This window comes from Stegostoma tigrinum, chromosome 23 (assembly GCF_030684315.1).
Source record: "Stegostoma tigrinum isolate sSteTig4 chromosome 23, sSteTig4.hap1, whole genome shotgun sequence".
Classification (NCBI taxonomy): Eukaryota; Metazoa; Chordata; class Chondrichthyes; order Orectolobiformes; family Stegostomatidae; genus Stegostoma; species Stegostoma tigrinum.
In genome coordinates this window covers 21,099,970-21,113,586 of record NC_081376.1, presented here as the reverse complement: position 1 = coordinate 21,113,586, position 13,617 = coordinate 21,099,970, and the positions used below count along the sequence as shown (strand labels likewise).

Sequence of the window (13,617 nt, the reverse complement as noted above, 5' to 3'; positions counted from 1 at the left end):
CACCTAACTATTCTAAACCCATTTTCTAGCACTGGCCGGTAGCTTTGTATGCCTTAGCATTTAAAGTGCATATCTAACTATACTTAAATTTTATGAGGGTTTCTGCCTCTGCAACCCCAAAGCAGTGAGCTCCAGATTCCTACCAACTGTGGGTGAAAATGTTTTGCTTCACATCACCTCTAAGCCATCTGCCCCTCACCTTAAATCAATGTCTCCTGAAGATTGATCCCTCCATCAAGGGGAAAAGCTTCCTGTAAGAAAGAAAAAGTTAGACGCAGACTTTGTTAGAAAAACATCCATCACCCATCAACCATCACCTGCCACTTAGCCATTGTAAATGTGATTTGCCAAATTTCTTTTGATGACAGGCTCTTACCTTCGCTATCAGTCTCTCACTTGGCCTTTATCGAAAGTGCTGAAGTCCAAGTAGAATACAACGAGAAAATTTGCTCTCATCTGCATAACTGGTCACTCATCGAAAAATTCCAACAAGTTGGTCAAACATGGACTTCCCTTAAAACTGTGCTAACTGTTCTTGATTACTCCCTGCCTCTCCAAATGCAGATGAATTCTGTCCCTCAGAGTTGATTCTAAAATTTCCTCACCACTGAGCTTAGACTGACCGGCCTGTGGCTTCCTGGTTTATTACTTGCTCCGCTCTTAGATAATGGTACCATATTGGCTGCCCACCAACTTTCAGGTACCTCTCTTGTTGTCTCACTCGACAACCTGGGATGCATTTCATCCAACTGTGCAGACGTATCTACTTCTAAACCTGCCAGACAGCTCAGAACCTCCTCTCTTGACTATGCTAATTTCTTCAATTGTATTAAAGACCTTGTCCCTGATTTCTGTACCCATATTGCCCCTCTCACTTGTGAGCACCAACACAAAATATTCATTTAGAATCCTACCTACATCCTTTGGTTCCAGGCATAAATTGCCACCATTGGTCCGTAATATGCCGTGCTTGTTTCTTTATAATCTTTTTACTGTTGATATACCGATAAAAACAACTGGGGTTTTCCTTTATTTTATCTGCCAATATCCTTTCATATCCCCATTAGCCCTCCAAATCTCCATTTTAAGTCCCCCCTTACACAATTAATTCTCCTTTGTTGTTTTGAGTCCTCTGGGTCTGAGATAAGCTTCCTTCTTCTCGTAATCCATTGCTGTCTTTCCCTTGATATCCAGATTCAAAGGATATGATAACTTTGTCTTTATTGTAACACCTTGGCTCTATCCCCTTCCTATTTTCCTCTTTGAACGCATTTCACTGTTCCAGTTCTGATTTGCCTGAAAGTATCTCGTCCCAGTACAGTCTGGCCATATTCTATCTCTTCTTATTAAAGTCAGCCTTCCCCCATTTGAGAAGTTTGATCTCAGGCCATCTTTTTACGAGAAACATCAATCTTGAATTTAACAAATGATGATTGCAGTCTGTAACATGCTGATACATCAACCACTTGACCAACTTTGTGACCTAAAATCAAATCCAGGACTGCCCCCTCTCTTGTAGGGCCTTCTGCATACTAGCTTAAAAACCTCTCTCGGGTGCATTTTAAGAATTCTACTTCCTTCAAACCTTTTACGCAATGACTACCCCACCCTATATTGTAGAGGCTGAAATCCCCTACTGTCACTACACTATTCAGGGAGAAAGGGGAACAGGAAACAAGCACCATAGTTGATCTTCTCAATGGTGTCGTTGTTTATGCTGCTGTTGCAACAAAACCCTGTTGTGACCAATCTGTCGAACTCTCCTATTTCGGCCATGCATGTGCTCATTTTCCTTCACCAAGCACTTGAGTTGACTGCAAACAGGACTGAACACTAAGATCTGATCAGGATTTGGACCGCAAGCAGTAGATCAAACTTGTCTTGAAGGTGAATGCCAAGGGAGCCATCCTCCACCATTCTTCCTCTATTTCTGTTGGGTGATATTTACGCAACTATTTGGGCTACACAAAAACAGCCTAGGATTCTTTGGACAAATGGCAAATTTGGTCACGTAATGGCCAATTATAAGCCATCTGCAACCTTGAAACAATTAGAAAAGGATTACAAGCAGAGCAGTGTTGCAACTGATGTGGTGGGGCGGGCTATCTTTACAAGGCTTGTCTACAATGCTGCCTGTTACCCATAACCAACTGGAAACAGTGAGGAGCATGAAGGCAGAACAATGAATACGGGAGCATGGGTGTTCAACAGCCCTTGCCTCTCAAAAGTCCCTGTGGGGAAAATCATAAAGAAGGTCACTGATGGATGAGGAGGAGGAAAAGGGTGTTGCAGCAAGCTGTCAAACATCAAAGCTGACTAAGTTAGGAGTCAGGCAGGGGCAGTTGGCAAGTATGGTGAGAGAGAAACCAAAAAGACGGCAGCCCAAAAAAGAAAAAGTCAATTTCTGAAATTTCAAGAAAGAGTTAATTTCTGAAATGGATTGCATTTCAATAACTCACCAAATAAGAAAGGACAAGCTCGTCAAAACTAGCAAAGAACTGGCCAAGTGGAAAGGAGCTGGAGGAGACCACTGCTTTCCTGGTTGAAACATTAAGTTTTCTGATTTTTTTTTAGAATTTTCTTTTTTGAATTCTGCTGTATTAGCTTTGGAAAATAATGTTGGATGAACTCAATAAAACATTAAAATCTGATATCAGTTTAATTAATGTTAGGACGTTCTTATGCAAGCACTAGTCCAGAAAGAATCTTATCATTATAATCATTATCCTGAGGAATATCAACATTATTACTTTATACCCATGATAATGTTTGGTTTGGTTTCAGGAAATTGCTGGAAACGTGTAGTGAAGCAGAACATAAACTGGCGTTTGAACTTGCCTCCTATGAATCTCAAATTGAGAGAGATATCCTTGATCCATTCAATAACTTGGCAGAAGTGAGTAAACCCCTGGCTGCTTTCCCCTTTCATACTTTCACACAAACACTTAATTAACACTTCAGTTTCTGTTATTTATTTGTAAGCAGCTCAGTTTCAGCATATCCCTCCACTTCTGGATGACATGCCAACTTCAGGAATTTATCAATGAGTAGCCATTTTGAGACATCACCCCAAATTTTTCAGGTTGAGAATTACTTGCTTTATCTGCTGCTCATTCAGGACGCCAGAGAAGAAAACTGTGTGGAATAGTAGCAAATACCTGTTTAATGGTTATTACTTTTTTGTTCATACTTAAAAGGTGGAGATTCCTAACATTCAAAAGCAGAGGAAGCAATTGGCTAAACTAGTACTAGACTGGGACTCGGCAAAAATGCGGTAAGAATTTATATGTTGTAACAGAATTTAATGTGATTCTTCCAAATCTGTCACCAGAAGTTACACTTTTAGATTGGATAAATTATAAAGTCATTCATCAGCATCCGTAATCTGTTTTTCATCTTTCACACCAGCCAATATTCTTAACAATAACAAAACAATAACCATCAGTGACAAAAGCATCAGCTTAATCACTGACAGTAATGAATGATTAATCAAACCAAAATTAGGACCAATTTATTGACAAACCAAAATGAGCATTTGAGAGGATATCCGCAAGATGAAATGTTGAGCTTAATGAAGTTAGACTGGATGTAGTTGTGCTAAAGATTCTTGGGCGAGTTTGAGTTTAAAGCTCTGTGGAATGGGAAACGGGGAGCCTAAGAAAATTGAGCACTGTTTTGACTCTGACCAGGTGTTTACTACAGCTTGTTTGATTGGAACCTGTGTCAAGATGAGGAAATGCTTCTGATTTGAAGATCAATTGCATGTGGTTTGTTTCAGGTATAATCAAGCAAACAAAGCTGCATTTTCAGGAGGCAATTTCCCAGCAATAGCAGCAAAAGTTGACTCACTGAGGGAGGAAATGGATGAAGCTGGAAATAAAGTGGAGCTGTGCAAGGTATGTTTATTTGGTGATTTGAATGGAGAAATCACAGTCTGTTTTTCAATAATGGATATTCACTTTTTAAGGACTTTGGTATGATTTGCAGCACATATTTTTCAGTTTGATCTTTTGTGCCTCTCTGATTAGTAATTTGTTGTGGAAGTTACAATGTTGTAGAGGGTGCAGAAGTTCCTTGGCCATAAATTACAAGTCAGAAGTCACATGACACCAGATTATAATCAAACAGGTTTATTTGAAATCACAAGCGTTCATAGTGCTGCTCCTTCGAGTGAAGTGGAAGGAAGCACACAGGCACGTAATTTATAGGTACAAGATAATTCCAGGTAATTGAGTGCCAACAGGCCGAATAACAAGTCTTTGCAGGTGATCCAAAGTGTCAACAGCTGAATAGCAAGTTAAAGGATGATATATGATACATTTAATTAAGGCAGAGGGATAATTACAATTTAATCAAAATTAAGGTGGTGGTAGAGACAAACCAAATGCCTAGAATGACCTGATAGGTATACGAGTCACATGGCAAGGATTCAATGAAAGTAACAAATAATCCAAAACAGTACCATCGTACAACAATCTACCTTAATTAGTTTGTACAGTTTTGGATTACTTGTTACTCCTGCAACATTATTCCTTAATTATTTGGTGAAGATTCCTTTATAAAGTTATAAGCTTGCATCTAGTCATTTTCTTCATAATCCTTTCATCTCTGATTCTTTTAAGATTGAAGAATAAAACTTCGTTCAAGGTTTATCAATAAAGATGTTTCACTTTTCTGTCTTAAAGTTTTATTTTTAATCCTTCTTTCTAATGTTATTCATGTTGTAAGAATCTTTGCCATTTTACCTGTTGGATTGTTTCAGTATATGTTCAATAATTAACATGTTACTTTCACACCAGCTGCAATGTTGCCAAGTGTTTTTCTAGGTTTCATTTCTCCTGACTGAACTTTTGTTTACACTCTTTCTTGTCTATGCTGAGCACTAATTTAGGTAATAGCATATGTGTGTCATCTCCACACTGCCTTCCAGATCTGTCCTTTTCCTGCTCTTTGTAATGATTTTCTTGGTAACCCCTATATTAATCTTCAACGTAACTGTGTTTTACTTAGTTAGTTATATTTATTTCTCAATCAAATCTATATTTCCAACTAAACATCATTAGAAGGTGTTGAAGCAAGGTTAGGAATCATAATGCTAAGATGTGTGAGAGGAATGTGGTGCTTAACACTAGGTCTGAGAGAAACTGCAGATATTCGGCAGGGTGTGACCATAGTGTTCTAAAGATGAGGATGACTTTAACTTGAATGCTTTTGAAGAACTGACGTTTCGGGCCTAGACCCTTCATCAGAGAGGGGGATGGGGTGAGGGTTCTGGAATAAAAAGGGAGAGAGTGGAGGCGGACCAAAGATGGAGAGAAGAGAAGATAGGTGGAGAGTAGAGTATAGGTGGGGAGATAGGGAGGGGATAGGTCAGTCCAGGGAAGACGGACACCACCTTGACCTGTCCGCCTTCCCTGGACTGACCTACCCCTCCCTACCTCCACACCTATACTCTACTCTCCACCTATCTTCTCTCCGTTTTTGGTCCGCCTCCCCCTCTCTCCCTATTTATTCCAGAACCCTCACCCCATCCCCCTCTCTGATGAAGGGCTTAGGCCCAAAATGTCAGCTTTTGTGCTCCTGAGATACTGCTTGGCCTGCTGTGTTCATCTAGCTTCACACTCTGTTATCTTGGATTCTCCAGCATCTGCAGTTCCCGTTATCACTGCTTTTGAAGAAAGCAGCCAGTCAGATTTTTTGAAGGTCGGTGTTGAGTAATTGGAATTCAGTACAGATGATCAAATTGCTCTGTGAAAAAGAATTTAAGAAAATTAAGTATAATTGAATCAGTATCCTTTTAGATTATATCATGGAATTAAATATTGCACATCTAAGAAATCGTGTTTGTTCTAAAAAGGTTCCCACAAACATTAAGTAGAAAACTAGATGTGTTCTAGAGAACAAAGAATATGATGAATGTGATTAAATGTTACTTGAGTTATAAAATTTGGCAGTGAGGTTTATTGCATCTTGGATCATTGTTTTGGTGGAATTTGGCATTGTATTTTGAAAAATGCCATGTTCTAATTTTAGACACATTTTGAATTTTTGAACTGACTTCTTCATAGGGCCTGTGTGAACTGTCAATCCTTTTTTGAGCCTAAGTTGGAGCACCAGGCACACAGGCCACAATTTCTACTGGTGGGGAATTGTGGAGAGAAAAATCCCAGAAAAACCTGGTTTTAACTCATTGATCCTACTGTCCAGAAAAGGCTATTCTTCATGACTGTGTCGATCAACAACGATCTAAATACTTTGATAGCACTTTCCAGCTTATTGAGCAATGCAAGTGAAGATCTTCCACCTAAATGTTACAAGTGTTCCTGTCTCAGCCACTGTTTCAGGCAATGAGTTTGTTTCCCACAACCCTCTGAGTAAAAACAATGTCTCCTTAATTCTCCTGCTAGCTTTTTATCTCTCACCTTCTATCTATGCACCCTGGTTATTGACCCTGTACAATTTAGTGAAGGGTGCCTTCTTGTCTTCTCTACCTATGCAGCTTATAATCTTTTATACCATGATCAGGTCCTCTCTCAATCTTTGCTGCTTCCTTATGGCTCAGGCTGCCCAACCCAGGCAACATCCTGACAAAGCTGCCAAGCACCCACTCAATTGCAATCACATCCTTGCTATAATGTGATGATCAGAACTGCGCACAGTACTCCTTTGTGACTTACTCAGCATTTTCTACAGTTCAGAAAATCTCCTGCTTTTTTATTCAATGCCTCAGATAATAAAGGTAGAGCCCAATATGCTCTCTGAATTACATTATCTTACCCACCCTGCTACCTTCAGCGCACCATACTCCCTTTGATCTTCAGTGGTTTCCTATGTACTACCTCATAGCATAATCCCTTGTTTTATTAGCCCTCCCAAATGCATTGCACCTCCCTTATCTGGATTGAATTCTATTACCATTACTCTGCCACCGAGCAATCTGCTGCAGTTTACTGGTGTCCCTTTCAGTTTATTTACCACAGTACCAATTTTCATATCATCTGCACATGTCCTGATCATACCCCTTACATTTAAGTTCAAGTCATTTAATGTCCTCCACAAACATTAATAGCCCCAGAAGCAAAGCCTGTGGAATCCCACTGGAAACAGACTTTGAGTCACAGAAACATTCCTGCACGATTATTCTTTGCTTCCTGCCTCCCAGACAGTTTTGGATCCAATATGCCATGTTGCCTTCAATCCTAAGCACTTTTTCTTTCTTGACCAGTGTATCACTAGTGACCTTATCGAAAGTCTTACTAAAGTCCATGTAAACCATGTCGAATACATTTCCATCTTCAGCACTCCTAGTTATCTCCTCAAAAGATTTGATCAAATTTGTCACACATGACTTTGCGTTAACAAATCCATGCTGATTATCCTTGATTTAATTTTTGTCTCCTCTTATTTAGAGATATTTTGTCCTTCAGAATTCTTTGTAATAACTTGCCCATCACTGAGTTTGACTGTCTAGTGGTTTCTTGATCTATCCCTTTTTTTAATAATGGCTGTTATCAGTCCTCTGGTACCTCAACTTGGAGTTTCAAAGAAGGATCATTGGACTTGAAGTGTTAAGTTTGCTTTCTTTTCACAGATGCTGCCAAACCTTCTGAATGACGAACTGTTGATTTGGTGAACCAGCTTTGTAATCTTTGGCAATCAGTACTGTGCATTATCTCAATGTCCTGTATTCAGGATTCTAAAATGATGCACTTACATTTGCAGGATCAACTTGCAGCTGATATGTACAACTTCAGTTCCAAAGAAAGTGATTATGCAAGATATTTTGTAACGGTGAGTGTTTTACATTGGCACTGACTCATTATATATGTTTGGATTTTTTTTCACCAAGCCTCAAATTTTTTGCTGAGATTTACGAGATTGTATTTATAGCCTTAAGGTTACTTCTTCTGCAAATGGAATTTTTATTGACAATGTGAGTTCTGTTCTCAGTTATTAGAAGCGCAAGCAGATTACCATAGAAAATCACTAAAAGTCCTAGAGGGTGTTCTGCCTACAATCCAAAACCAGCAAGGTATGGCATTAGCAGCATTTAGTTTCATGATTCTTGTATGACATGAATCATTTTACTTTCTTCCCTCTTCTACAACCTTTACTCTGAGACTTTCTTTGCAATTTTCCAACTAAATATTTAGCCAATATTTTCTTCGCTGAACAATGCATCATCATATCTGTTTTCTCTTTTTCAAGTTACTAAGTCAAATAATTACAACAATAAAAGGTGTTAATAAATTCTTGCTTATCTATAGAAGATAATTGAACTTTCCCTAAGTGGTTTGTGTAACATGTTGGCTTATTCAAGTTATTTGCATTCTTAATAAATAATGTTTGATAATTTATTAGAGAGGCCATATTAAATCAAAACTTAAATCATTCAATCAGTAGTTATTGCAGCAAAAGCTTTATTGTGGCTGTTACTCTTAATTTGTTAATTGGTGTATTTATTTCTTTCCCACTGACTTTGTTTAGATACATGGACGGAGAAGCCTGCATTTGGAACAGCATTAGATGAACATCTCAAACGTAGTGGTCGTGAGATAGCACTCCCTATCGAAGCATGTGTAATGATGCTGTTGGAAACTGGTATGAAAGAGGAGGTGAGATCTGGTTGTATAAAATATACATGTACGTGCGTAATTAATCAATTCTCATTTACGTCCTAAGCAATGCAACAGTTTCTACATCTCACCCCTTTTTTTTGTTATCACGGCAGATCTGCATATCCACTGCATTTTCTTGCCAATGAAAGATTGCCAGAGATACATTGGCATCTTCCCTCAATATGCTTAATTTTATTTTCTCATTTTAGTTCAATTTTACCCTGGGACCTGTTCAAGGAGCTGATTAAATTTACAATACAGATTTTTATACTTGAGAGTGAATAAAGTAGGAGGATGGAGGCAACAGTTTCAATGATCTGATGCCACTGACAAGCAGATTTTTTTTTCTTAGTTATTGTTCAGTCAGCTCTGTGGATGCTAGAAGTACATTCCGATTGCGGCTGTTAGAATGCAAATCTGTGCATAAAATATAATGTATGTTAAGTTTCTGAAATGTAGCTTGGAATGTAAATGATTAAGGTATTGAACCACATAGACACAACGTTGTGGATTCAGATCTCTGGGGGTTTGGATGACCTCAGTCAAGATAGCTTGTTGTAATGCTACATCCAGCCTCAGGATTCCAGTGATGATAGACGGATTGGCTGCAAATGCACATGTTATAGGAGCAAAAACATCAGTCTTGAATAGTACACCTTATGGTTTCATGTCTTAGAAGTGGAGTACTGTCCTCACGTGAAAAATAATCACTTGTAAACACCAGGCTCTGTAGAATCATTTTAACATACAAATATTTTATCTCAATCCTGCCCCTTAGTAAATGCCAATAAAAAGTAATGAATGATAACCATGCTCTGTTCCTCCAAGCAAGTTTCACTACTTTTATCACTAATACAACCTACCATAACTCATACTGCTACTAATTAATCACATGCTAAGAGAAGTCTTACAGCTTCCCTCTATTCTCAGTCTCTCCCCATTGGTCTCAGTTTCATATTTTCTATCCCCCTCATAAATGTGTGATGGTTGTGTCCTATTGTAACTCAGGGGCTGTTCCGGATTGCTGCTGGAGCCTCTAAACTGAAAAAGCTAAAAGCTGCGTTGGACTGCTCTGCTTCACAGCTGGATGAATTCTATTCTGATCAACATGCTGTGGCAGGTAATTTCTTCTTGTATGAAAGCCAAAGCATTTTGGATTTAATTCCAACTGTTTTAATTTTACCAGAATTTAAGCACTTTTAAAAATGTGTTCATGGAATGTGGGTATCACTGGCAAGACCCCCAGTTAAATGCCCTTGAGAATGTGGTGGTGAACTGTTAGCTGAAACCACTGGAGTACTTATGGCATAGATTCTCCGAGTATAATTCCTTAAGGCATTTCAGGATTTTGACCCAGTGACATTTTTGAGCAGCAATATGTTTCCAAGTCAGGATAGTATGTCACTTGGAAGCACATTCCAAGGCACATGATATTTCTACATGGTAAACATCATGGGTTTGGAAGTGATGTTGAAAGGAGCCTTCGTGAGTTATTGCATTGCATTTTGTAGATAGTGCACACTCTACCATCGGTGTATCCATTGTGGAGGGAGTGAATCTTAACTGAGGTGGATATGGTTCCAGTCAATGTAACATTTTTCCCAAGATGGAGTTGAGCTGCTTGAGTGTTGTTGGACCCACAACCCACCCAGGCAAGTGAGGCAGGTTATTCTTTCACTGCTGTTTTTGGCCCATGCCTCGTAGATAATGGAAAGGTCTTTGGGGAGGCAGGAGTCAATACTTGGGAGAGAATATCCTGCTTCTGAATATTTATTATTGCCACAGTATTTACATGGCTAATCCGGCCAAGTGTCTTGAATGTTAGTGGCCCATTGTGATGTTAATGGTGGGCACCAGTGGTTTTTGGAATGGAATTAAGTGCTTAAACTCAGTGTCTAAATAAATGGATTTTAATTTTCAACACAATTACTCTCTTGGAGTTGGAGCAGAAATGAAATGGTGGAGAGGATTAATTTGTGGTAGAGCAAGCAAATTAGACAGTGTTTTCTAGACTATAACCACAGCTAATTGGGAACGCCACTGTATCAATAGATTGCAACATTGAAACACAGTTTCTGTCACGGATGGTGATAATGGGAACTGTAGATGCTGGAGAATCCAAGATAATGAAATGTGAGGCTGGATTCCTCCCACTTTCTACAGACTAAGGGAGTGGCCATGGGCACCCGCATGGGCCCCAGCTATGCCTGCCTCTTTGTAGGTTACGTGGAACAGTCCCTCTTCCGCACCTACACAGGCCCCAAACCCCACCTCTTCCTCCGGTACATTGATGACTGTATCGGCGCCGCCTCTTGCTCCCCAGAGGAGCTCGAACAGTTCATCCACTTCACCAACACCTTCCACCCCAACCTTCAGTTCACCTGGGCCATCTCCAGCACATCCCCCACCTTCCTGGACCTCTCAGTCTCCATCTCAGGCAACCAGCTTGTAACTGATGTCCATTTCAAGCCCACCAACTCCCACAGCTACCTAGAATACACCCCCTCCCACCCACCCTCCTGCAAAAATTCCATCCCCTATTCCCAATTCCTCCGCCTCCGCCGCATCTGCTCCCAGGATGAGGCATTCCACTCCCGCACATCCCAGATGTCCACGTTCTTCACGGACTGCAACTTCCCCCCACAGTGATCAAGAACGCCCTTGACCGCGTTTCCCGCAACACATCCCTCACACCCCGCCCCCGCCACAACCGCCCCAAGAGGATCCCCCTCGTTCTCACACACCACCCCACCAACCTCCGGATACAACGCATCATCCTCCGACACTTCCGCCATCTATAATCCGACCCCACCACCCAAGCTATTTTTCCATCCCCACCCCGTCTGCTTTCCAGAGAGACCACTCACTCTGTGACTCCCTTGTTCGCTCCACACTGCCCTCCAACCCCACCACACCCGACACCTTCCCCTGCAACCGCAAGAAATGCTACACTTGCCCCCACACCACCTCCCTCACCCCTATCCCAGGCCCCAAGATGACTTTCCACATTAAGCAGAGGTTCACCTGGCCATCTGCCAATGTGGTATACTGCATCCACTGTACCCGTTGTGGCCTCCTCTACATTGGGAAAACCAAGCGGAGGCTTGGGGACCGCTTTGCAGAACACCTCCGCTTGGTTCGCAGTAAACAACTGCAACTCCCAGTCGCAAACCATTTCCACTCCCCCTCCCATTCTTTAGCTGACATGTCCATCATGGGCCTCCTGCAGTGCCACAATGATGCCACCCGAAGGTTGCAGGAACAGCAACTCATATTCCGCTTGGGAACCCTGCAGCCCAATGGTATCAATGTGGACTTCACCAGCTTCAAAATCTCCCTTCCCCCACTGCATCCCAAAACCAGCCCAGTTCGTCCCCTCCCCCCACTGCACCACACAGCCAGCCCAGCTCTTCCCCTCCACCCACTGCATCCCATAACCAGTCCAACCTGTCTCTGCTTCCCTAACCTGTTCTTCCTCTCACCCATTCCTTCCTCCCACCCCAAGCCGCACCTCCATCTCCTACCTACCAACCTCATCCCACCTCCTTGACCTGTCCGTCTTCCCTGGACTGACCTATCCCCTCCCTACCTCCCCACCTATACTCTCCTCTCCACCTATCTTCTTTTTCTCTCCATCTTTGGTCCGCCTCCCCCTCTCTCCCTATTTATTCCAGAACCCTCATCCCATCCCCATGTCTGATGAAGGGTCTAGGCCCGAAACGTCAGCTTTTGTGCTCCTGAGATGCTGCTGGGCCTGCTGTGTTCATCCAGCCTCACATTTCATTATCTTCTGTCACGTATGGGACTGGTTGAACAGTGTACTTCCAGTCTTCACTAGATTACCACCATGAAGAAAGTACACTTGAGAGAAATACTGAAAAGCAATTGGTGCCGGTAGAATCTTAACCTTAGATTAGGTAACAATCTTTAAGAGATCAGCATTTAGGTTCTGTAAGTGATTAAAATCCCAACTCATGTCTTGAAGAGCATTTCATTGTTTTTCTTTATTTATTATGGTATGCATTGTGTGTATTGAAAAGACTCCAGCTTGCACAATAAATCATTGCCAAATGTTGGTGTGCCTGAAGAGTACCACCTTGTGTCAACTTTTTTTTTGCCTTTAGGTGCCTTGAAATCATACCTGAGAGAGCTACCAGAACCATTAATGACATATCAGCTGTATGATGAATGGGTCCAGGCTGCAAGGTTTGGACTAAGTGCATATTGTTGCACCCTATTATACTTGTGTTTCATACAGTATTACGTTTAAGTAAATCAAATGTGGATAAGTTGAACTGGCAATTTCCCAATGCCCCCTAATTAACTTTTAGTTCAATTCTATCACAGCGTACCAGACATGGACAAGAAGTTACAGGCCCTCTGGCTAACTTGTAGCAAAATGCCAAAGTCAAACAATTCCAACTTCAGGTATGTGTTCTCAATTTTCAAATAGATCCAATGGAAATGATGTGCCATGAGTGGAATTTGAACCCTGGCACCAATTAAAAGAAAGCATTCTTCTAAATTTTTTTTTAAAATTTCAGTTTCTCATAGCCAGACTGTTTCCATTGGTTAGACAATTCTAACATCGACGTTTTTGTAAAATGCAGGTACAGAAGTATGGTAATGGACTAGCAAGCTAGAGACCATAAGTTTGCTAAATTACAGTAGTAACAATGCTTCATTTAGCTAGCTTTGGGATATTCTTGAGGTCTCAACAGGCACTCTAGAAATGCATGTTCTTTTTGTGTTCTTTAAAATTCTGCCATAGAAAGATGTGAAATTTAACTCTAAAAGTCTACTAGTCCATTGACATGGAAACTATCATTGTGCAAAATCCCAATTTATAGACAAATGTCTTGCAGGGAAGAGAACCTGCGACTCAGACTGGCCTGGCCTGTATGTGCCTTCAACCATACACTCCATTGTCAGTAATCAACTTAATTTCAACTAAATATTATCAGAATCAAAGCCAACAAGGGTTATTGATAGAATTAAT

General features: G+C 40.9%; 1 protein-coding gene across 6 annotated transcripts in view; it reads left to right on the top strand.

The window, feature by feature from the left end:
• Nucleotides 1-13,617, top strand: part of LOC125462184 (rho GTPase-activating protein 17-like) — a 122,925-nt gene that overhangs the window by 74,008 nt on the left and 35,300 nt on the right. For all 6 annotated transcript variants that reach the window (XR_009447133.1, XM_048551866.2, XM_048551860.2 and 3 more), the window contains exons 5-13: nt 2,785-2,896; nt 3,198-3,274; nt 3,779-3,896; nt 7,723-7,791; nt 7,951-8,032; nt 8,488-8,615; nt 9,627-9,738; nt 12,743-12,824; nt 12,966-13,046. Coding sequence is in view for 5 of the 6 variants with exons in the window: in XM_048551866.2 (XP_048407823.1) it covers nt 2,785-2,896; nt 3,198-3,274; nt 3,779-3,896; nt 7,723-7,791; nt 7,951-8,032; nt 8,488-8,615; nt 9,627-9,738; nt 12,743-12,824; nt 12,966-13,046 (861 nt within the window). In the remaining variant the exon portion in view is untranslated. The remainder of the gene's footprint in view (nt 1-2,784; nt 2,897-3,197; nt 3,275-3,778; nt 3,897-7,722; nt 7,792-7,950; nt 8,033-8,487; nt 8,616-9,626; nt 9,739-12,742; nt 12,825-12,965; nt 13,047-13,617) is intronic.